The sequence below is a fragment of the Carcharhinus amblyrhynchos genome, unplaced genomic scaffold, assembly GCF_965287045.1.
Source record: "Carcharhinus amblyrhynchos unplaced genomic scaffold, sCarAmb.v2.hapA scaffold_568, whole genome shotgun sequence".
In the NCBI taxonomy this organism is placed as follows: domain Eukaryota; kingdom Metazoa; phylum Chordata; class Chondrichthyes; order Carcharhiniformes; family Carcharhinidae; genus Carcharhinus; species Carcharhinus amblyrhynchos.
The window spans coordinates 52,768-77,775 of NW_027650308.1; the positions used below are offsets into that span (position 1 = coordinate 52,768).

General features: G+C 45.1%; 1 protein-coding gene across 2 annotated transcripts in view; it reads left to right on the forward strand.

Moving 5' to 3' along the window:
* Positions 1-25,008, forward strand: part of rnf157 (ring finger protein 157) — a 78,565-nt gene that overhangs the window by 49,834 nt on the left and 3,723 nt on the right. Inside the window, exons 17-18 of one of the 2 annotated variants that reach the window (XM_080184109.1) lie at positions 6,223-6,280; positions 7,635-7,742. In XM_080184109.1, the coding sequence (XP_080040235.1) occupies positions 6,223-6,280; positions 7,635-7,742 (166 nt within the window). The remainder of the gene's footprint in view (positions 1-6,222; positions 6,281-7,634; positions 7,743-25,008) is intronic. The other variant, XM_080184110.1, reaches the window with a different exon arrangement.

Here is a 25,008-nt window from a genome sequence, read left to right on the forward strand (position 1 = left end):
GTGAGTTGCTGTGGTGAATCTCGAAGATAGTACACACTGCTGCCACTGAGCATCAGTAATGGAGGGAGTGAAAATTTGTGGATGGAGTGCCAGTCAAGCACCTGTGTCCTGTTAGCCAGTCAGTCTCTAATCCATGCCAATATGTTGCCCTCTACACCATGAGCTTTTCTTATCGGCAAGTTTTGGCTATTCAATTATGAGGAGAATAGACAGACATTTCTTTGGCCGCAGCCAGGACTCCAGCATGGTATGTGGCCTCCGTGGTGCTAGGATCAAGGATCTCTCGGAATAGCTGCAGGACATTCCGAAGAGGGAAGGTGAACAGCCAGTGGCCGTGATACACCTTGGTAAAAACCATTTGGGTAAAAAAAGGGATGAGGTCCTAAAAGCAGAATATGTTTAACTGAAATAAAGTGAATTACACTGAAATGAGGATAGAGTTAGTTAAAGTGGATAGGGCAGATAGATTAGCAGAAATGACAGAAAGCAAGCAGTGGCAGGTCTTTCACACAGTCTACATCCATGCAAACCAAAATGTCCATCTAAGCTAACCCCACTTCTCTGCATTTGCCCCCATCCCGCTAAACCTTTCCTGTCCGTGTATCTGTCCAAGTACCTTTTAAATGTTATCAATGTCCCTGCCTCAACCTCCTCCTCCGACAGCTCATTCCACACACGTACCACCCTCTGTGTAAAAAAAAAAGTTACTCCTCAGGTTCCCATTAATTCTTTCCCCTCTTAACTTAAACCTCTGCCCTCTAGCTTTCCATTCTCCAACCCTGGGAAAAAGACTGAGTGCTTTCACCCTATCCATGCCTCTCATGATCTTATACACCTCTATAAGATCACCCCTCAGTCTCCAACACTCCAAAGAAAAAAGCTCTAGCCTGCCCAATCTCTCCCTATAACTCATTCCCTTGCGTTCTGGCAACACCTTTGTAAATCTCTTCTGTACTCTCTCCAGTTTAATAACATCTTTCTGAAGGCAAGGTGACCAGATCCGAACACAATACTCCAGGTGCCGCCTCACCAACATCCTGTACAACTGCAACATAATTTCCCAACTTCTATACTCGGTGCCCTGACTGGTGAAGGCCAACTTGTCAAAAACCTCCTTCGTTGCCCTATCCACCTGTGACTCCACCTTTAGAGAGCCATGCACCTGAACTCCAAGGTCCCTCTGTTCCACAATACTCCCTGATGTAGAACCATAGAACCACAGAACATTACAGCTCAGAAACAGGCCTTTTGGCCCTTCTTGTCTGTGCTGAACCATTTTTTGCCTCGTCCCACTGACCTGCACTTGGACCATATCCCTCCACACCCCTCTCATCCATAACCTGTCCGAGTTTTTCTTAAATGTTTAAAGTGACCCCACATTTACCACTTTATCCGGCAGCTCATTCCACACTCCCACCACTCTCTGTGTGAAGCCCCCCCTAATATTCCCTTTAAACTTTTCTCCTTTCACCCTTAACCCATGCCCTCTGGTTTTTTTCTCCCCTAGCCCCAGTGGAAAAAGCCTGCTTGCATTCACTCTATCTGTACCCATCAAAATCTTATACACCTCTATCAAATCTCCCCTCATTCTTCTACACTCCAAGGAATAAAGTCCTAACCTATTCAATCTCTCTGTAATGTCCGACCATTCACCATGAAAATCCTACCTTGATTTGACTTTCCAAAATGCAACACCTCACACTTATCTGTATTGAACTCCATTTGCCATTTCTTGGCCCACTTCCCCAGCTGATCAAAATCCTGCTGCAATTTTTGATAACCTTCCTCACTGTCTACAAGACCACCTATTTTAAAGTCATCTGCAAACTTATTGATCATGTCTTGTACATTCTCATCCAAATTGTTGCTATAGATAACAAACAGCAATGGGCCCAGCACTGACCCCTGAAGAACACCACTAGTCACAGGTCTCCGGTCTGACAACCATCCTTCCACCATTACCCCCCGCTTCCAAACATCAAGCCAATTGTATATCCAGTTTGCCAGCGCTCCCTGGATTCCATGTGTTCTAACCTTCTAGACCAGCCTACCATGTGGAACTTTCTCAAAGGCCTCATTGAAGTCCATATAGACTATGTCTACCACCCTGCCCTTATCAACCTTCCTGGTCACTTCCTCAAAGAATTCTAACACATTTGTATGGCATGATCTCCCCTGCACAAAGCCATGCTGACTGCTCCCAATCAAATCCTGTCTTTCCAAATGTCTGTATATCTTATCCTTCAGAATCCTCTCTAGTAACTTATCCGCCACAGATGATAGAATCATAGATGTGTACAGCATGGAAACAGGTCTTTTGGCCCATCTTGTCCATACCACCCTTTTTTAACCCCTAAGCTAATCCCAATTGCCCACATGTGGCCCATAACCCTCTATACCCATCTTATCCATGTGACTATCTAAATACTTTTTAAAAGACAGTGTTACCGAACTATAATTCCTAGATTTTTCTTTGGAGCCCTTAAACAAGAGCACAATGTTTGTTACCCTCCAGTTTTCTGGTACTTCACCCATGGCTATTGATGATGTAAATATTTCAGCCAGGGCTCCTGCAATTTCTTCTCTAGCCTCACACAGTGTTCTTGGATACACCTGGTCAGGGCTAGGAGATTTATCCACCTTCATACATTTTAATATTTCCATCACTGTCTCTAATGCAAACTATCCCCAATATATCGCCACTAACTTTCCCAGGTTCCCAAGTCTTCTTGTCTTTTTCCACAGTAAACACTGTGGAGAAATATTCATTGAGAACCTCGCCCATCTCCTGCGGTTCCACATGTGTCCACTTTGGTCCTTGAGGGGTCCTATTAATCATAGACATAGAACATTACAGCACAGTACAGGCCCTTCGGCCCTCAACATTGTGCCAAGCTATGTCCAAACCCAAGATCAGTCTCTCCCACTCCATCATTCTGGAGTGCTCCATGTGCCTATCCAATAACAGCTTGAAGGTTCTTAAAGCATCCGACTCCACTATCACAGCAGGCAGTGCATTCCACACCCCAACCACTCTCTGAGCGAAGAATCTACCTCGGACATCCCTCCTATATCTCTCACCATGAACCTGATAGTTATGCCCCCTAGTAACAGCTACATCCACCCGAGGAAATAGTCTCTGAACATCCACTCTATCAATCCCTCTCATCATCTTATAAACCTCTATTAAGTCACCTCTCACCCTCCTCCGCTCTAAAGAGAAAAGCCGCAGCTCCCTCAACCTTTCCTCATAAGACCTACCCTCCAAACCAGGCAGCATCCTGGTAAATCTCCTCTGCACTCTCTCCAATGCTTCTACATCCTTCTACAGTGAGGTGACCAGAACTGAACACACTAGTCCAAATGTGGTCTCACTATTGCATCTCCTTTCCACCCCTCGCTTACTCTCCTGCTGCTGAGAATCCCATCCCACTGCCAATCTAGCTTAACCCTCTTTTGTAGCACTGGCAAATCTGCCACCCAGGATATTGGTTCCCCTCCAATTCAGATGCAACCTAAGCTTCTTAAATAGGTCACTTCTGCCCCAGAAAAGATCCCAATGATCTAAGAATCTGAATCCCTGTCCCCTCACCAATTCTTTAGCCTCTCACTGATCTGCCATGTTCTCCTGTTCTGACCCTCACTAGCACGTGGCACTGGAAGTTTGGGGATTATCACCCTCGAGGTCTTGCTTCTTAATCTTTTTCCTCGCTCTCTAGAATCACTCCTCAGGACCTCATCACTATTTCCATTTACATCATTTGTATCGATGTACGCAACAACTTCTGACTGTGTTGTCTCTATTCTCGCTCCACAGATGCTGTCAGGAGTTTAGGACTTCCCTACCCTGGGGGAGAGACCTTCACTATTCAGCTTATTTATGGCCCCCATTATTTTATAGACCTCTATAAGGTCACCCCTCATTCTCCTGCGCTCCCATCCTATCCAGCCTCTCCTTATAATTCAGACCTTCCAGTTCCAGTAACATCCTTGTCAATCTTTTTTTTTTGCCCCTTTCCAGTTTGGTAACACCCTTCTTATAGCAGGATGACCAGAATCATTCACAGTACTCCAAACATGGCTGCATCAATGTCTTGTACAGTTATAACAAAACATCCCAACTCCTGTACTCAATGCTCTGACTGATGAAGGCAAGTGTGTCAAACACCACCTTCACCACTCTGTCCACCTGTGCCGCCACTTTCAATGAACCATGTACCTGAACCCATAGGTCTCTCTGGACAACATTCCCCAAAACCCTACCATTAACTGAGTAAGTCCTGCCCTGGTTCAATCTACCAAAATGCATCACCTCGCATTTGTCTAAATTAAACTCCATCTGCCATTCATCAGCCCACTGGCCCAATTGATCAGGATCCCGTTGCAATCTGAGATGACCACCTTCACTGTCCCCAGTGCCACCAATCTTGGTGTCATCTGCAAACTTACTAACCACGCCTCCTATATTCTCATCCAAATCATTAATATAAATGACAAATAACAGTGGACCCAGCACTGATCCCTGAGGCACACTGCTGGTCACAGGCCTCCAGTTTGAAAAACAACTCTCTACAACCATCCTCTGGCTTCTGTCAGGAAGCCAATTTTGTATCCATTTAGATCCCTCACCCTGGATCCCGTGAGATTTAAACTTATGCAACAACCTACCATGCGGTACCTTGTCAAAGGCCTTGCTAAAGTCCATGTAGACAACATCAACTGCACTGCCCTCATCTACCTTCTTGGTTACCCCTTCAAAAAGCTATCATATTTGTGAGACGTGATTTCCTAAGCACAAAGCCATGCTGACTGTCCCTAATCAGTCCTTGTCTTTCCAAATACATGTAGATCCTGTCTCTCAGAATCCTCTCCAACAACTTTCCCAGCACTGACATCAGGCTCACTGGTCTGTAGTTCCCAGGCTTTCCCCTGCCACCGTTCTTAAGTAAAGGTACAACACTTTAGCTTTTATTAACGGGGGGTTTGAGTTTAAGAGCCATGGGGTTATGCTGCAACTATACCGGACCTTGGTGAGGTCACATTTGGAATAGTTAATAATTAGAAAGGATTATCGGACACTTTAAGTACTTTCAGGCGGTTATTGGATAGGCACATGGAACACACCAGAATGATAGGGAGTGGGATAGCTTGATCTTGGGTTTGGACATAGCTCAGCACAACATCGAGGGCCGAAGGGCCTGTACTGTGCTGAAAGACAAAAAAAAATTTGCTACCCTCCAGTCTCAGGCACCTCACCCGTGGCTGTTGATGATTCAAATATCTTTGCTAGGGCCCCACAATTTCCTCCCTAGACATCCTGGAAGACATTTCATCAGGTTCCTGGGATTTATTCACCTTGATGCATTTTAAGACTTCCAGCACCACCTCTTCTGTAATGTGGACGCTTTTCAAGATATCGCTATTTATTTCCCTGAGTTCCTGAGCTTCCAGGTCTTTCTCCATGGTAAATACTGATGAGAAATATTCATTTAGGATCTAACCCATCTCTTGTGGCTCTATATATAGGAATCCTTGTTGATCTCCACATAGCAAAGCCCCAAAATTCACAAAGCCCCTATGGAGGCCCTATTCTCTCCTTAGTTACTCTTTTGCCCTTAGCATACTTGTACAATCTCTTTGGCTTTTCCTTCACTTTATCTGTCAAAGCTATCTCGTGCTCCCTTTTTGCCCTCCTGATTTCCCTTTGAAGTGTACTCCTCTGCCCCTCCCTACAGAGAGTCAGATACAGCTGCCTATACCTGACAAATTCTTCCTTTTATTAGCCAGAGCCCCAATATCTCGCTTCATCCAGTGTTCCCTCCTCCTGCCAGTCTTACCCTTCACATTAACAGGAACATGCTGCCCCTGAACTCTGGCTCGCTTTCCACTTGCCAGACCGATCTTTACCTGCGAACAGTCTCCCCCCAATCAACTTCTGAAAATTCCTGCCTAATATCATCAAAGTTAAAAGTCAGAATGGGGAGGGCCTGGGCAGGGTGGGGATTTTGGACATTTGTGAATTATATTTTAGGATGTATTTCAAATATTGACAGTGATGTAAGGCCAAGGTGTTTGGGATTTGTGTATTTTTGGGTTTGTTATTTTGGATAGGTTGTGTATTTTGGGGGGGATTTGTGTATTTTTTTAGAGTGTGTATTTTGGGGCTTTGCTACATGGAGAGCTGGAATGTTCAGTGCTGTTACTGTGCTCTCTGTTTTCTAGGGTAACTCGGTTAGTGAGGAAGTGTCAGCATCGACTGAGGTGGATTCGCAGAATGACGGTAACTGTCCCCCTCCCTGCCCCCCCACCCCACCCGCCACCTGCATCCCCGCCCCATAGCAGCACAATGCTGTTGAAAAGGCACCAATCGCGCAAACTGTAAATTAATCCAAATCGAAGGGAATGTATCCGGTTCACAGACTGTGTCTGGTCTGGGATTGGTGAGACTGGTGACCGTCTGCTCTGGGATTGGTGAGATTCTTGCAGTTATGGGATGTTCTGACCTGGAACCAGGAGCCAATGAACTATCCCTTTAAACCTGGGATTCCTGGCATCATTGACCAGTCACCTGTTAGCAGCCCTTATTGGCTGGGGATTACCCCAGAACAATTCAGTCAATCTGTTCCCACCCCTCTTCTCCTGCTGCCCTCTCCCCTCCCCCCCCCCCCCCACTTCTCCTGCTGCCCTCTCCCCACCCCCCACTCCCTCCCCCCCCCCCCCCACTTCTCCTGCTGCCCTCTCCCCACCCCCCACTCCCTTCCCCCCCCCCACTTCTCCTGCTGCCCTCTCCCCTCCCCCCACTCCCTTCCCCCCCCAACTTCTCCTGCTGCCCTCTCCCCCCCCCACTCCCTTCCCTTCCCTCCCCCTCTCGCCTGTCCCCCTCATCCCTCTTGTATGCCACTCCCCCTCCCCTCTGCCCTTAACCAAGTTCCCCTCCCCATCCCCTCTTCCCTACTCCTTGCCTCCTCTCCCCACCCCCCCCATTCCTTACCCCTCCCTCCCTCACCCTGAGGGTCTGTCCAGCCCCCTCCCCCCTTTGTGCTAATGAATGGGTCAAAGAGACAGAGACACAGTTGATGCCCACTCCTGCCTTACATCCTCCCAGTGGGTGGGTGGGTGGGGGGAGGGGGTGTTTATTGGGGGAGTTGGGGACACTGAGGGGTAATATTTTCTGGCCTTGTTCCCAACGTGCAGGTGGTGTTGGGAGAGTTGATGTGGATGATTCTGTCAGCAGAGATTCACTGCCAGGAGATGTGTGGAGTGGTGTGGGGGTGGGGTGGACTTGCCCAAGGAAAAGGTGTTGAGAATGGGGGGGGTTCGCTGCGGGGGGAATCTTCCTGGTGTTTCCTGAGTGGCTGTCACGGCAGTCAGTGACTCTGTGTGAGGTACTGCCAATGAATCAGGTCCAGCCTGTCCTTGTGACTAAGGACAGATTAGCAGTGCCAGGGTCAGGGTTTGGGGGTGAGGGGTGATAAACTGTGTGCTCTCTGGGACAGTCACTCTGAAAGCTGAGTGCAGCGTCCCTTTCTCACCATTCCTCACTGCCCAGTTTGGGATTTGCGTCAGTCTGATGGGTTGGTCATTTTGAGATTTCTTCACTGCCTGCCCACCTTGTTGGATTTTTGCCCCTGCAGCAGGATGGCGATTTCCAGCTGTCACAACGCTTGTGTGTGACAATAATAATCAGCAGAGCGGCCAGATGCGATTGGACAATGACCCCTGTCCAGAGGATGCTTTGCCTGGTGAGTGATGACTGACCATCTACATTGAACAGCCAGTCAGAGAGCATTTTCCCACCTCAGAGTCTCATTTCACCAATCGGAACACAATCTAAACCTTTGCTGACCCTCCCCGCCCCTGTCTGTCTCTGAAACATATCTTCCTCCTCCTGGAGTAAGGTTCAATTATAATATCCGCTCCATTTTCTGATTTGCGAAAGAAAATGTTTTTTCAAAGCCTGAATCCACTGGATCAAACTCCGTTATTTCAAATGCAAAACCACCATGGGGTGCACTATCATCTTTACATTCTGCCTGGGTCCAAGTGGACAAAGGTCACTGCCTGCAGCACAGGACGGTGCAACGCAGGACGGTGCAATGAGTTAAAAAAAGGGCTTAGGAGAGCTAGGAGGGAGCATGAGAAGTCCTTGGTGGGTCGGATAAAAGAAAACCCCAAGGCTTTTTACTCTTATGTGAGAAATAAAAGACTGACCAGGGTGAGGTTAGGGCCAGTCAAGGATAGTAGTGGGAACTTGTGCATGGAGTCAGAAGAGATAGGTGAGGCATTGAATGAATACTTTTCTTCAGTGTTCACTAAGGAGAGGGGCCATGTTTTTGAGGATGAGTGTGTGATACAGGCTGATAGGATGGAGGAGGTAGATGTTCTGAGGGAAGATGTATTAGCAATTTTGAAAAACCAGAGGGTGGATAAGTCCCCTGGGCCAGATGGGATACATCCGAGGATACTTTGGGAGGCAAGGGATGAGATTGCAGAGCCTTTAGCTTTGATCTTTAGGTCCTCACAGTCCACGGGGATTGTGCCAGAGGACTGGAGAGTGGCGAATGTTCTTCCTTCAAGAAAGGAAATAGGAATGACCCTGGTAATTATAGGCCAGTCAGTCTTACTTCAGTGTCGGTAGGTTAATGGAAAAGATCCTGAGATTAATGATTGTTCGGAAAGATGCAGTTTAATCCGGGATAGTCAGCACGGTTTCGTGAGGGGTAAGTCCTGCCTCTTAAATTTGATTGAATTTTTTAAGGAGGTAACTAAGTGTGTAGACAAAGGTAGAGCAGTTGATGTCGTATACATGGATTTTAGTAAGGTGTTTGATAAGATTCCCCATGATAGGCTCATGAAGTAAGGAGATGTGGGATAGAAGGAAATTTGACCAATTGGATAAGTAACTGGCTGTATCATAGAAGACAGAGGGTGGTGGTGGAGGAAAGTTTTCAGACTGGAGGCCAGTTACCAGCGATGTACCACAGGGATCAGTGCTGGGTCCTCTGCTATTTGTGATTTTTATCAATGACTTGGAAGAGGGGGCTGAAGGGTGGGTCAGTAAATTTGCTGATGACACCAAGATTGGTGGAGTAGTGGATGAGGTGGAGGGCTCTTGCAGGCTTCAAAGAGACATTGATAGGATGCAGAGCTGGGCTGAAAAGTGACAGATGGAGTTTAACCCTGATAAGTGTGAGGTGATTCATTTTGGTAGGACAAACTTGAGTTTGGATTACAGGGTCAACGGCAGGGTTCTGAGGAATGTGGAGGAACAGGGAGATCTTGGGGTTCATATCCACAGATCTCTGAAGGTTGCCACTCAAGTGGATAGAGCCATGAAACAGGCCTATAGTGTGTTAGCGTTTATTAACGGGGGGTTTGAAATTAAGAGCCGTGGGGTTATGCTGCAACTATACCGGACCTTGGTGAGACCACATTTGGAATATTGTGTTCAGTTCTGGTCACCTCACTGTAAGAAGGATGTGGAAGCATTGGAGAGAGTGCAGAGGAGATTTACCAGGATGCTGCCTGGTTTGGAGGGTAGATCTTATGAGGAAAGGTTGAGGGAGCTGGGGCTTTTCTCTTTGGAGCGGAGGAGGATGAGGTGACTTGGTAGAGGTTTATAAGATGATGAGGGGGATAGAGTGGACGTTCAGAGACTATTTCCTGGGTGGATGTAGCTGTTACTAGGGGGCATAACTATAAGGTTCATGGTGGGAGATATAGGAGGGATGTCTGAGGTAGATTCTTTACTCAGAGAGTGGTTGGGGTGTGGAATGCACTGCCTGCTGTGATAGTGGAGTCGGACACTTTAGGAACTTTCAAGCGGTTATTGGATAGGCACATGGAGCACTCCAGAATGATAGGGAGTGGGATAGCTCGGCACAACATTGAGGGCTGAAGGGCCTGTACTGTGCTGTACTATTCTGTGTTTCTATAATGCAATACAGCACGCTGCATGTGTTATAAAGTCGGATCAAGGAAAACCCTAAGGCTTTTTACTCTTATGTGAGAAATAAAAGAATGATCAGGGTGAGGTTAGGGCCAGTCAAGGATAGTAGTGGGAACTTGTGCATGGAGTCAGAAGAGATAGGTGAGGCGTTGAATGAATACTTTTCTTCAGTGCTCACTAAGGAGAGGGGCCATGTTTTTGAGGATGAGTGCGTGATACCTTTCCTCGTAAGACCTACCCTCCAAACCAGGCAGCATCCTGGTAAATCTCCTCTGCACTCTCTCCAATGCTTCCACATCCTTCTTATAGTGAGGTGACCAGAACTGAACACAAAGTGTAGGTGATTCCCCCCCGCCTCTGAGAACTAACACCAAAACTCCCAAAGAGGAGTCCCTCGCTCTATAATCTGTAAAAAGTGTGTGTGGAGTGGTGTGACCTGCTTTTCAGCAATTTCTCCTGGTTAAATACAAAATAAATCCCTGACACACTCTCTAAAATCAACACCTAACATTTTATTTATCTAACTAACAGTGAGCCAATTAAATAAACTATTAACAAACCGTATAAATCCTTTCTAATTAACTATTTCTGAATAAAACAAGATTCTAATGGTATACTGTTCAAATAAACACAATTTCCACTCATTAGCAAAATAGAATTTAGTCACTCTCTAAATTACAACCAGGTTTTATGTTTTCTGGAACATTCTGGGCTTTCTCTGTTGGTTCTTCTGTCTGGAACTTCTTTCTCTTTTGGTACCTTTGCTTTCTAGATGAGAGCCGACGATTTTCTCTTGAGAGAGAGTTCAGAACTGAGAGTTGTTATCTCTGCCAGATGGCAGTTGCTCTCTCTTTGTTCCACTGCCCCCTTCTTTTTATACCTATGATGACATATCAATATTTCCCACAATAGTATTGGTTCTAGGTTGTCAAAACCATCGGATTTAAATTTAATAGGTTTTTGGTATCTAAGGATCTGATTCAAATTGATTGACTAAATTCAAAAGCCTATTGTCTTGGTAACAATGCTGCTTGGCCTTTTGATGTAAATTTTTCAGTTTGGGCTCTCTGTGTACTTGCATTTTTAAAAATCTCTAAGCACAGAAAAAGCACCACCTGTTAAAGGGACGGTGCAATGCACCCTGCCCCCCCACTTCCCGAGCATTTTAGAATTTTACCATTCTTATAAACACCAGATTCTAATTTCCTGCCTCCTAATCTACAATTGCTCCGCCCAACCTCAGTGCTCCCCCTTCAGAAAAAAAATGAACCATTATCATGAAAAGAAGGCTTTTTTTAAAATGCCTTAACTTCATTATATTACTCGACCCATAGTTCATTACTCTTGACTCTCGTACTTTATACTAATTCTATTTATATATAACATTGAACACGGCCATTTCTATCTTATATAAACATTTTTCTTTTAAACTCGTGATAAAGCATCCACAATAAGATTTTCACACATGCTCCCCACCTGCAACTTGTACAATCTGTAAATTAGGTGCTTGTACCATGAGAGTCCAATGAAATAATCTGGTTATCTTGACCTTAAATCTTCCCAGAAATGTCAAAGAATTGTGATTGGTAGACACAATTGTCTCTGTTGTTTGCAACGTAAACATTAATACGTTGCAAGGCCATTAGCAAACTCAGTAACTCCTTTTCAATAGTGGAATATTTTATCTGGTGGATATTGGGGGGTTTTTTGAAAAATAATCAATTGGTTTTTCAATTCCACAATCATTGTCCTGTAACAACACAGCTCCAACTCACTGCTGGCGATGGTGTGGCTAAAACAGGTGCAGTGGTTAACACTGCTTTCAAATTCTCACAGTAAGAAGTCCAGGATATGTTTACCCCAGTCCAACGCCAGCATCTCCACATTCAAATTCTCAAACATCTCCTGGCATTGTTCCGTCCACCCAAATTTCATGTTTTTTTTTATCAAATCCATCAACAGTGCCTCTGCGCTACTGATGTTTGGTACAAATTTCCTGTAGAATCCACTCAGTCCCAAAAATCATAGCACTTCCTTCTTTGATGATCATGGAAATTCCTCAATGGCTTTTGTCTTCATGTTTCTCAGTGTCATCTGTCCGTATCCAATGTTGTGCCCTAAGAATGTCACTTTCGCCTTTGCAGTGTCTCAGTGAGCTCTGCCAAATGCTCCTTGTGATCTTTCCATGAATGGCTGAAGGGGAATTTCACAGTAACTTCATTGCAGTGTTAATGTAAGCCTTACTTGTGACAAATAAATAAACTTTGAAAAAAGATCACTCAGTCATCTTTGTAGATGGTACAGTTAACCAATCCTGCAACAACTCTGCTCATAAGCCTTTGAAAAGTAGCCAGTGCATTTCTCATCCCAAAGGCCATTATTTTAAATTGATACAGCCATTTGGAGTTACAAAGGCAGAACTTCTTTTGCTCTCTTCAATAAAGGTACTTGCCAGTAACCGCGAAGTCAGTCCAACTTGTGATGTAAGTGGCCTGTCCGACTTTTTCCACTCAATCCTCCAGCCTTGGGAATGGGTATGAGTCAGTGTTAGGCACAATGTTGACCTTCCTGTAATCTACTCAGAATTATTGAGCACCATCAGGTTTGGAGGACAACGTGAATAAGCAAACTCCATTCGCTTTAACTCGACTCTGTGATGCTTTCCTTTAGCATTGCTTCCACTTCCTTCTGCACCTGTGCTGCTCTGAGAGGATTAAGCCGATACGGGTGTTGTTTCATTGGAACAGCATTCTCTATGTCAACCTCATGTACCATATCATTAATCCTCCCCATTCCATTTCTATATAGGTCCTCAGAGCACTGTAACAAATCTTTCAATTCAGTTCTCTGTTCCTGAGACAGGTAGCTCATTATCCTATTCCATTACTTAAGGACTTCTTGATTATTCAACTTATTCTGAGACATACCAAACTCCACATTTTCTGAGTAGCAGTAACTAATTCCTATTCCTCTGATTCCCTTACTCTGTCAGAGTACTATTTCAGCATGTTCACATGACGTACCCTATACATTATTTTGCTATTTGGCATCTTTACCAGATAATTCCCCTGACTTAACATCTTCTCAATCTGATTGGAATCACTAAATCTTGCTTTGAAGGGATCTCCTACCACTGGTAATGGCACCAATACTTTATCCCCATGGGCAAATGTATGAATTTTAGATTTCTTATGTGCTTCTTGTTTGATTAGGTGCTGGGCCACCTTCAAATGTTTAGCTAATTCATCCACTCTGTTTAATCTTTCTCTCACCTCAGATATATAATCCAACTGTGAGATCTCTGACTTCAGACCTACCAGCTTTTCATAGAAACACTACAGTGCAGAAGGAGGCCATTCAGCCCATCGAGTCTGTGCCAACCACAATCCCACCCAGGCCCTATTCCATAACCCCTCATATTTACCCTGCTAATAACTGACATTAGCATGGCCAATCAATCTAACCTGCACATCTTTGGACTGTGGGAGAAAACTGGAGCATCTGGAGGGAACCCATGCAGACACAGGGAGAACGTGCAAACTCCACACATACGGTGCCCCGACGCTGGGAATTGAACCCGGGTCCCTGGCGCTGTGAGGCAATAGTGCTAACCACTGTACTGCCCTTAATTAATTTTAAAGGTCCTCGTACTTTGTGTCCGAATATCAATTCAAATGGAGTAAACTGAGTCGATTTATTTGGAGCATTGCAAATAACAAATAATATAAATGGGATGACACCTTCATCCCAGTCATTTGGGTGATTCTGGTAATAAGCCCTCAACATGGTCTTTAGGGTCTGACACCACCTTTCCAATGCTCCCTGGGATTCAGGGTGGTGCACACTCGACGTAAAGTGTCTGCTGCCTAAATTATCCATGATCTCCTGAAATAATTTGGCAGTAAATTTGGATCCTTGGTCTGACTGAATCTCCCTGGGTAATCCATAATGAAAGCAAACAACTCCTCCACAACCCTTTTTGCCTTGACATTTCGTAAAGGAATTGCCTCTGGAAACCTGGTGTACACGTCCATTACAATTAGCAAATACTGGTTCCCCCTTTTGGTTTTAGGGAGGGGACCTACACAATCAATTCTAATCCGTGTAAAAGGTTCTTCAAATTGGCATCAAAGCCTTTGGTTCTATTACTGCCTGTAGCTTTCCAACCAGATATGGCAAAATTCAACCACATCTTTATGTAATCCAGGCCAATAAAAATGCTTCTGAATTTTAGCCTGAGTCTCTTCACTCCTAGATGACCTCCTACAGGTAATCCATGTGCTACCCGCAATACCTGCAAAAGGGTGGCATGGTAGCACAGTAGTTAGCACTGCTGCTTCACAGCTCCAGGGACCTGGGTTCGATTCCCGGCTTGGGTCACTGTCTGTGTGGAATTTGCACATTCTCCTCGTGTCTGTGGGTTTCCTCCGGATGCTCTGGTTTCCTCCGGATGCTCCAGGTTCCTCCCACAGTCCAAAGATGTGTGGGTTAGGTTGATTGGCCGTGCTAAAATTGCCCCTTAGTGTCCTGAGATGCGTAGGTTAGAGGGATTAGTGGGTAAAGATGTAGGGATATGGGGGTGGTGCCTGGGTGGGATCGTGGTCGGTGCAGACTCGATGGGCTGAATGGCCTCTTTCTGCACTGTAGTGTTTCTATTTTTATGAAGTACTTCCTGTCTGTATGCTATTGCAACACAAACTTCCCCCCCATTTCTCATCTGCACTAACCTGCCAAGGTCTCCATTTCCACCTTCAGATTTTATCCTTAAGGTAATAGCATTCTAGAATACATTCTGATTCCTTTGCCTTGTAGGCTTTATGATATAAATCCTTTATCATCTCATCTTTCTGTTGTAACTTAATTAATCTTTCAGAACTAAACACCTCTGCCTAATCTTCCACCTGATTAGGTTTTTCCTTTACCATCTCATCAAACAGAGTGTCAGCTACCTGAACCTCAACTCCTTCAACGTTCTCTCTTGTTCTCCCTTCTTGTTTTAACTTCTGGTTGTGGGAACATGTCATCACACAGTCTGGAAAAATTCTCTTAACTCCTCGGTTCCCTGATTTTCTTTTGGCTTTTCCACGACAATGTGCATCACTCCCACCTGTACTCCAATATAGCTGTATCGTTTCCAAGGATAAACTGTTTTCCACCACTCCCACTATCACTTTCCCAGTCTTGTTTGGACTTTCCAGCCTTATTTTACACAGGAGAACACAACTGCTTTCTCCATTTGTTCCACAGATTGCCAGTCTCTCGGGCAGTATTTCAGAAGGAGTGCATATATTTTCATCTCTTACTATTAGAGACAGACTAGCTCCCGTACCTCTCAATAGTTTAACTTCTTTACCTACTCCCCCTGCTCTACCTGAGTAAACCTTACCCATACAAGTGAAGTCTTTGAAAAGATCAGGCACTACCTTACAATCTAACCCATGCCTAGGCTGTGCACTTTCCTTCAGCTCCTCAACTTCTCTTGGGATTTCCTTCATTACTTTAACTAATCGTACTCATTGAGCATCTTTTACCACATCCTTTCCCCAGTGCCTTTCTTGAGTAAGCACTGTACCTTTGTGTGTCCCACCTTATTACAGTGAAAACACCTCAGGTCTTTCCCCTCATTTCTACCCTCTTGGGTTTCTTTATTCACCTGTGGTAAACTGCTCCCTGTCTGACCTACTTTTTTTTTCATTGAATGATCCCCCTTATGGAATGAAATTGCTGTCGGAAGCTAGATTTCAATTTATGCACCAGTGTGTTTTCATTCACCATCTCTACAGCTCTTCACGCTGTTTTAATTTTCTGTTCCTCAACATAAATTCCTAACACTTCTTATTTCTAAGAGCCTCATTTGTCTTTTCTATCTTTAATGCTCCCACCCATCTATTGAAGTTGTTCTGTTTAATTATTTTAAACTTGATACAAGCTCTTTCTTACGTTTCTGAATCCTGTCTATATACTTCTGGCATTCAAAACAGCTCTTTTTACCTCTTCCGTATTTTCCTGACACCTCCTCTGACAGCACTGCAAACACCTCAGTCACCCTGCCTTCCAACTTAGTCTGAATTAATATTAGCCACACCTTCTCTGACCCATTCATCTGTGTAGCCAGTTTCTCAAAGGAATTGAAAATGGGTCCTGCATCTTTTTCATCAAACTTTGGTAGCGTTTGGACATATTTATATATCCCCACCAGGCGGTTGGCTACAATGAGTTTGCTCATCGCCACTTCTATCTTGTACTTTTACTTCTGTTATTTGAAGTCCTTTTGCTTCAAATTCCAACTTCACCTTTTCCAACTCAAACATTCTTTTTCTTTATCTTCTGCTAGGGCTTTCCTCTCTTTTTTCTCCCTCTCTTTTTTCCCCCTCCTCCTCTCTCTCTCTCCCTTTTCCCCCTTCCCCTCTCTCTCCCTTTTCCCCCTTCCCCTCTCTCTCTCTCTCTCTCTCTCTCTCTCTCTCTCTCTCTTCCCCCCGCCTCTCTCTCTCCCCCCCCTCTCTCTCTGTTTCCCCCCCTCTCTCTCTTCCCCCCTCTCTCTCTTCCCCCCCCTCTCTCTTCCCCCCCTCTCTCTCTTTCCCCCCCCCCTCTCTCTTCCCCCCTCTCTCTCTCTCTTCCCCCCCCTCTCTCTCCCCCCCCCCCTCTCTCTCTCCCCCCCTCTCTCTCTTCCCCCCCCCTCTCTCTCTTTCCCCCCCCCCTCTCTCTCTTCCCCCCTCTCTCTCTCTCTTCCCCCCCCTCTCTCTCCCCCCCTCTCTCTCTCTCCCCCCCCTCTCTCTCTCCCCCCCCCTCTCTCTCTTCCCCCCCCCTCTCTCTCTTCCCCCCCCCCTCTCTCTCTTCCCCCCCCCTCTCTCTCTTCCCCCCCCCTCTCTCTCTTCCCCCCCCCTCTCTCTCTTCCCCCCCCCTCTCTCTCTTCCCCCCCCCTCTCTCTCTTCCCCCCCCCTCTCTCTCTTCCCCCCCCCTCTCTCTCTTCCCCCCCCCTCTCTCTCTTCCCCCCCCCTCTCTCTCTTCCCCCCCCCTCTCTCTCTCTTCCCCCCCCCTCTCTCTCTTCCCCCCCCCTCTCTCTCTTCCCCCCCCCTCTCTCTCTTCCCCCCCCCTCTCTCTCTTCCCCCCCCCTCTCTCTCTTCCCCCCCCCTCTCTCTCTTCCCCCCCCCTCTCTCTCTTCCCCCCCCCTCTCTCTCTTCCCCCCCCCTCTCTCTCTTCCCCCCCCCTCTCTCTCTTCCCCCCCCCTCTCTCTCTTCCCCCCCCCTCTCTCTCTTCCCCCCCCCTCTCTCTCTTCCCCCCCCCTCTCTCTCTTCCCCCCCCCTCTCTCTCTTCCCCCCCCCTCTCTCTCTTCCCCCCCCTCTCTCTCTTCCCCCCCCCTCTCTCTCTTCCCCCCCCCTCTCTCTCTTCCCCCCCCCTCTCTCTCTTCCCCCCCCTCTCTCTCTTCCCCCCCTCTTCTCTCTCTTCCCCCCTCTCTCTCTCTCTTCCCCCCTCCCCCTCTCTCTCTCTTCCCCCCTCCCCCTCTCTCTCTCTTCCCCCCTCCCCCTCTCTCTCTTTTCTAACTCCAGTCACCTCATTTGCAATTTAATTTTTCTAACTCCACTGCACTTTACTGTTTCTCTGATACACTATATGTTTGGCTAACTCCATTACAATTTCAGCTTTTTTATTATTCCTGGGTAAACCCAATTTCAGCTAATTTGCTAATTCTACAAGTGTCTTCTTTCTCTGTCTTTCTAATCTTTGTTGGCAAATTTGGGAAGCATCTTGGATCCACAGAACCTCTTTAGCAATGCTAAGAGCCATTTCCCCACTTTTGATTTAACCGACAACAAGACACCAAAATTAAACAGATTTTCCACTTTTCACTACAAGTTTATTTAAAGATCTCAGACTGTTCAAATCCCAGACAAGCCTCCAATCTATTATAAAGCATAGGTGATTCCCCCCTCTGAGAACTAATACCAAAACCCCCAAAGAGGAGTCCCTCACTCTATAATCTGTAAAAAAGTGTGTGTGACGTGGTGTGACCTGCTCCTCCTGGTGGTTAAATACAAATAAATCCCTGACGCTCTCTCTAAAATCAACACATAATAACTTATTTATTAACTGACAATGAACAAATTAACTAAACTATTAACAAACTGAATAAATCCCTTCTAACTATTCACGAATAAAACAAGATTCTAATGGAATGCCATTCAAATAATACAATTCCCTCTCATTAACAAAATAGAATTTAGTCACTCTCTAAATTACAACCGGGTTTTGTGCCTGGAATATCCTGGGTTTTCTCTGTTGATTCTTCTGTCTGGATGTCTTTCTCCTCTGGTGCCTTTGCTACCTAGATGGTGCTTTCTCTAAGACATTGATGAAGCTGTGAGACAGTGATTCTCTCTCTCTTCCAGATCTGTGAGTTGTTAGCTGTTAGCTATGGCAGGTGACAGTTGTTTTCTCTTTTTGTCCCACTGCCCCTTCTTTTATACCCCTGATGACATATCAATATTTCCCACGATAGGATTGGTTCTAGGTTGTCAAAACCAGCAGATTTTTCAGTTTTGGCTCTCTGTGTACTTGCATTTTAAATTTTCTGAGTACGGAAAAAGCACTAACTGTTATTGGGACTGTGCAATGCTCCCCGGCACCACCCACCCCCCCAGTCCCCCAGTCCCCAATGTACAATTTTACAAACACCAAATTCTAACTTTTTCCCTCCCAGTCTAAAATTACTCTTCCCAACTTCACAACACAATGCGGCACGGTATAGTGCAGGACGGTGCAATACACACACTGACCTCAGTAACATACACACTTTTTATTGTAAAGCAGAAGTGTTCCCTCTCTGTGAGCTAACACTAACACTGAAAGAGGAGTCCCTCGCCTTATAATCTGTTAAAGTGAGTGTGAAGTGGGACGATTGGCGCTTTAGCAACATTTAGTGGTTAAACCAAAAAGTCTCCCTGAGACTCTCTCCGTAAAATCAACAAGTAACATTTTATTTATCTAATTAGCAGTGAACGGGTTAACTCAACAATTAACATCTCAAATAAATCACCATTCTAATGGAAAACTGTTTAGATAAACACAATTTCCACTTAGTCACTCTCTAAATTACAACCAGGTTTTACCTTCTGAAATATTCTGGGCTTTCTCGGTTGATTCCTCTGTCTGGAACTTCTGTCTTCTTTGGTACCTTCACTCGTCCAGGATGGAGCTTTTTCTGAGACATGGATCAGGCTGTTTCCCTGGCAAATGGCAGTCGCTGTCTGCTTATTTTCCCACTGCCCTCCTCTTTTATACTGTGATGACATCTCAACATCCCCGACAGTCGGATTGTTCCGGGGTTGCCAAAACCATCAAATTCAAATCTAATAAGTTGCTGGTATCCAAGTGCCTGATTTTAAACTGGTTGAATTCAAAAAAATTCAAAAGCCTGTTTGTTGCCTTGGTAACCCTGCTGCTTGGCCTTTGATTCAGATATTTCTGGGGCCCCAAAGGCAGCTGCATTTTTGTTAACTTTCTAAGCACAGAAAAAATATCACCTTTTTTACAGAACCATGCAATGCTGACACCTCTCGGCTTTTTACACCAAATTCTAACATTCTACTCCTCAATCGACAATTACTCATCTTCACAGCACCTATCGACTGTTCAAAGGGTCTGCCTGCACAATTACTCATCAGGTCCAAACACTCCACCAATCAAACTGCTACATTTATTTATAACCTCTGTCACTTGACCTCCATTTGCTGCCAGTGTGTTGTGTCATTTCATTTTTGACGCTTGTATGTCCTTTCCTAACTTTGAGGCCTTGTGTCATCCTCTGGGTGGTCGTTGGACTGTCTGTGCTGTCTCCGTCTGTGTCTGCATGCACTGCCTGCGTCTGGGGCTGCCTGCGTCTGGGGCTATCTGCGTCTGGGGCTGCCTGCGTCTGTGAAAACACAGGCAGCACAGACATAACAAGGGGCAAACAGCATTGGTGGGGTGGTATACAGACCACCAAACTGCAGTGGTAATGTTAGGAAAAGCGTTAGACAGGAAATCAGAGCTGCATGTATTAAAGGAACAGCTGTGATTATGGGTGACTTTAATCTAGATATAAATTGGGAGAATCAAATTTGTCACAGTACAATAGAAGAGGAATTTCTGGATTGCATACGGGATGGTTTTCTGGAGCAATACATTGAGGAACCAACAAGGGAACAGGCTGTCTTGGACTGGGTGTTGTGCAACGAGAAAGGATTAGTTGGCAATCTAGTCAAGAGTCATAGAGGTTTACAGCATGGAAACAGGCCCTGCGACCCAACTTGTCCATGCTGCTCTCTCTTTTTTAAAACCCCGAAGCTAATCCCAATTGTCCACATTTGGCCCATATCCCTCTATACCCATTGTACCCATGTAACTTACCTAAATGCTTTTTAAAAGACAAAAATGTACCCACCTTTACTACTACCCCTGGCAGCTTGTTCCAGATACTCACCACCCTCTGTGTGAAAAATTTGCCCCTCTGGACACTTCTGTATCTCTCCCCTCTCACCTTAAACCTGTGTCCTGTAGTTTTAGACTCCCCTACTCTTGGGAAAAAAATATTGACTATCTAGCTGATCTGTGCCCCTATTATTTTATAGACCTCTATAAGATCACCCCTTAGCCTCCTACGTGCCAGAGAAAAAAGTCCCAGTCTATCCAGCCTCTCCCTATAACTCAATCCATCAAGTCCCGGTAGCATCCTAGTAAGTCTTTTCTGTACTCATTCTAGTTTAATAATATCTTTTCTATAATAGGGTGACCAAAACTGCACACAGTATTCCAAGTGTGGCCTTACCAATGTCTTGTACAACTTCAACAAGACGTCCCAACTCCTGTATTCAATGTTGTGAGAGAACCCTTGGGGACAAGTGACCATAATATGGTAGAATTCTTTGTCAAGGTGGATAATGATATAGTTGATTCTGAGACCAGCGTCCTGAATCACAGTAAAGGTAACTATGATGATATGAGGCATGAATTGACCATTATGGGACTGGGAAACATTACTGAACTGAAAGACAGTGGACAGGCAATGGCAGGCATTTAAAGAACGAAAAGGTGAACTTCAGAAGTTGTTTATTCCTGTTTGGCGCAAGAGTGGAAAGGGAACTGTGGCCAAACCATGGATTACATGGGAAAATAGAGATAGTATCAGATTCAAGGAAGAAACATACAAAATGGCAAGAAAAAGCAATAGGCCTGAGGATTGGGAGCAGTTTAAAATTCAGCAAAAGAAGATGAAGGGATTGATTAAGAAGGGAAAAATAGAGAATGAAAGTAAGCTAGTGGAGAACATGAAAACTCACTGTAAAAGTTTCTATCGATATGTAAACAGAAAAAGATTGACAAAATCGAATGTCGGCCCCTTACCCCTTGGAGAGGATTCTTAGAGATAAGATGTATGCACATTTAGAATGGAATAATCTCATTAGCGATAGACAGTATGGTTTTGTAAGAGGGAGGTCACGCCTCACAAATTTGAGTTTTTTCAGGAGGTGACAAAAACAATTGATGAGGGAAGGGCCGTGGATGTCGTCTATATGGATTTTAGTAAAGTGTTTGACAAAGTCCCTCATGGCAGGTTGGTGCACAAGGTTAAATCTCACAGGATAAAAGGAGAGCTAGCGAGATGGTTGGAGAACTGGCTTGGCCATAGAAGTCATGATGTGGGTATGCCGGCGTTGGACTGGCGTAAACACAGTAAAAAGTCTGACAACACCAGGTTTTAGTAGTAGTCCAACAGCAGGTTAGGTGTAAGGATTCGCATTTTAATCAGTAATCTCTAAACTGTCTGTGCTTTATATGCTCTGTCTGAGGCCAGAACTCTCCATTCACCTGACGAAGAGGGTAACCCCTCGAAAGCTTGTGAGAATATTATCAAACTAATAGGTTGGACTAAAACCTGGTGTTGTCAGACTTTTTACTGTATTGGCCATAGAAGACAGAGGGTACCAGTGGAGGGGTCTTTTTCCGGTTGGAGGTCTGTGACCAGTGGTGTTCCGCAGGGCTCTGTACTGGGACCTCTGCTGTTTGTGATATATATAAATGATTTGGAAGAAGGTGTAACTGGTGTGATCAGTAAGTTTGCGGATGACACAAAGATGGCTGGACTTGCGGATAGTGATGAACATTGTCAGAGATACAGCAGGATATAGATAGACTGGAAAATTGGGCAGAGAAATGGCAGATGGAATTTAATCCAGATAAATGCGAAGTGATGCATTTTGGTAGAACTAATATAGGGAGGAGCTATACAATAAATGGCAGAACCATCAGGAGTATAGACACACAGAGGGTCCTGGGTGTGCAGGTCCACAGATCCTTAAAGGTGGCAGCACAGGTGGAGAAGGTGGTGAAGAAGGCATATGGCATGCTTGCTTTATTGGACGGAGCATAGAGTATAAAAGTTGGCATATGATGTTGCAGCTGTATAGAACGTTGGTTAGGCTACATTTGGAATACTGCATCCAGTTCTGGTCACCTCACTACCAGAAGGACATGGAGGTTTTGGAGAGAGTGCGGAGAAGCTTTATCAGGATGTTGCCTGGTATGGAGGGTCTTAGCTATGAGGAGAGACTGAGTAAACTGGGGTTGTTCCCCCTGGAAAGACGGAAGATGAGGGGTGACCTAATAGAGGTGTATAAAATTATGAGGGGCATAGATAGGGTGAACAGTGGGAAACTTTTTCTCAGGTCGGATGAACACAAGGGATCGCAGGTTTGAGGTGAGGGGGGTAATGTTCAACACAGATGTCAGAGGGATGTATTTTACACAGAGGGTGGTGGGAGCCTGGAATGCACTGCCAAGCAAGGTGGTAGAGGCGGACATGCTGGGATCATGTAAGACTTATCTAGATAGCCACATGAACAGACTGGGAATGGAGGGTTACAAACGAATAGTTGGAAGCATGAGCGACGCAGGCTTGGAGGGCTGAAGGGCCTGTTTCCTGTGCTGTATTGTTCTTTGTTCTTACAGTCAGAACAGAGAATTTATAACAGGGAATAAAGAAACGGCTGAAGAATTAAATCTGTCCTTTGCTTCAGTCTTCACAAAGACATGAATAATGTACCAGGAGTGCTGAGAGAAAGATGTTTTAGTGAGGAGCTGAGGGAAATCAGCATTAGGAGAGAAATGGTTTTGGGGAAATTGATAGGATTGAAGGTGGATAAATCTCCAGGTCCTGATAATCTTCATCCCAGAGAACTGAAGGAAGTGACCCTGGAAATAGTAGATCCATTGGTGGTTATTTTCCAAAATTCTTTGGGTTCTGGAATAGTTCCTACAGATTGGAGAGTAGCGAATGTAAATTATTCAAAAAGGGAGGTAGCGAGAAAGGAGGGAACTACAGACCAGTGAGCCTAACGTCGGTACTGGGGAAGTTGCAAGAGTCCATTGTCAAGGATTTCATAACTCAGCATTTGGAAGGCAGTGGTATAATCAGACAAAGTCAGCATGGATTTACAAAAGCGAAATCATACTTGATGAATCTATTGGAATTTTTTGAGGATGTAACTAGTGGAGCTCACCAAGGAGAGCCAGTGGATGTGGTTTATTCAGAAGGCTTTTGACAAGGTCTCACATAACAGACTACGATGTAAAGTTAAAGCACATGGGATTGCAGGTAATGTCTTGAGATGAATAGAAAGCTGGTTAGCAGATAGGAAGCAAAGAGTTGGCATAAATGGGTCTTTTTCTGATTGGCAGTCAGTGACTAGTGGAGTTTCACAGGGACTTGTGCTGGGACCCAATTATTCACATTATATATTAATGATTTGGGAGAGGGAACTGAATGTATTATCTCCAAATTTACAGATGATACAAAGTTGGGTGGGAGGGTGAGCTGTGAGGAGGATACAGAGATGCTTCAGTGTGATTTGGACAGGCTGAGTGTGTGGATATCTGCATGGCAGATGCAGTAAAATGTGGATAAATGTGAGGTTATCCACTTTGGTAGCAATAATAGGAAGACAGATTATTATTTGAATAGGTGTAAATTGAGAGAGGTGGATTTTTGGGGGACCTTGGAGTCCTTGTGTATCAGTCACTGAGAGTAAATTTGCAGGTACAGCAGGCAGTAAAGAAGCAAATGATACATTGGCCTCCACAGTGAAAGGATTTGATTATAGGGATAGGGATGTTTTGCTGCAATTGTACAGGGCGATGGTGAGGCCACACCTGGAGTATTGTGTGCAGTTTTGGTCTCCTTATCTGAGGAAGGATGTCCTTGCTATAGAGGGAGTGCAGCGAGAGTTTACCAGGCTGATTCCTGGGATGGCAGGTCTGTCATATGAGGAGAGACTGAGTCGGTTAGGATTATATTCACCGATGTTTGGAAGAGTGAGAGGGGATCTCAAAAACTTATAAAATTCTAACAGGTTAGACAGGGTAGATTCAGAAAGAATGTTCCCAATGGTGGGGGGAGTCCAGAACTAGGGGTCAGAGTTTGAGGATAAGGGGTAAACCTTTTAGAACTGAGGTGAGGAGAAATTTCTTCACCCAGAGGGTGGTGAATGTGTGGAATTCACTCCCACAGAAAGTGGTTGAGGCCAAAACATCTTATTTCAAGAAGAAATTAGATATAGTTCTTGGGGCTAAAAGGATCAAGGGATATTGGGGGAAGTGGGAATCAGGATATTGAATTCGACGATCAGTCATGATCAAAATGAATGGTGAAGCAGGCTCAAAGGGCCAAATGGTCTCCTCCTGCTTCTGCTTACTATATTTCAATGTATCTAAGTTACTGTGATAATCCCCTAGTCGCCACACTCCAGTGCCTGTTCAGATACACTGAAGGAGAATTTAGCATGGCCAATCCACCTAACCAACACATCTTTCAGATTGTGGGAGGAAGCCCATGCAGACATGGGGAGAATGTGCAGATTCCACACAGACAGTGACCCAAGCTGGGAATTGAACCTTGAATGGGATGGATAGGATAGAGGTGGAGAGACTCTTCCTGCTCAAAAAGGACAGTAGGACTAGGGGACACAGCCTCAAGATAAAGGGGGGGCAGTTTAGAACGGAGTTGAGGAGGAACTTCTTCACTCAAA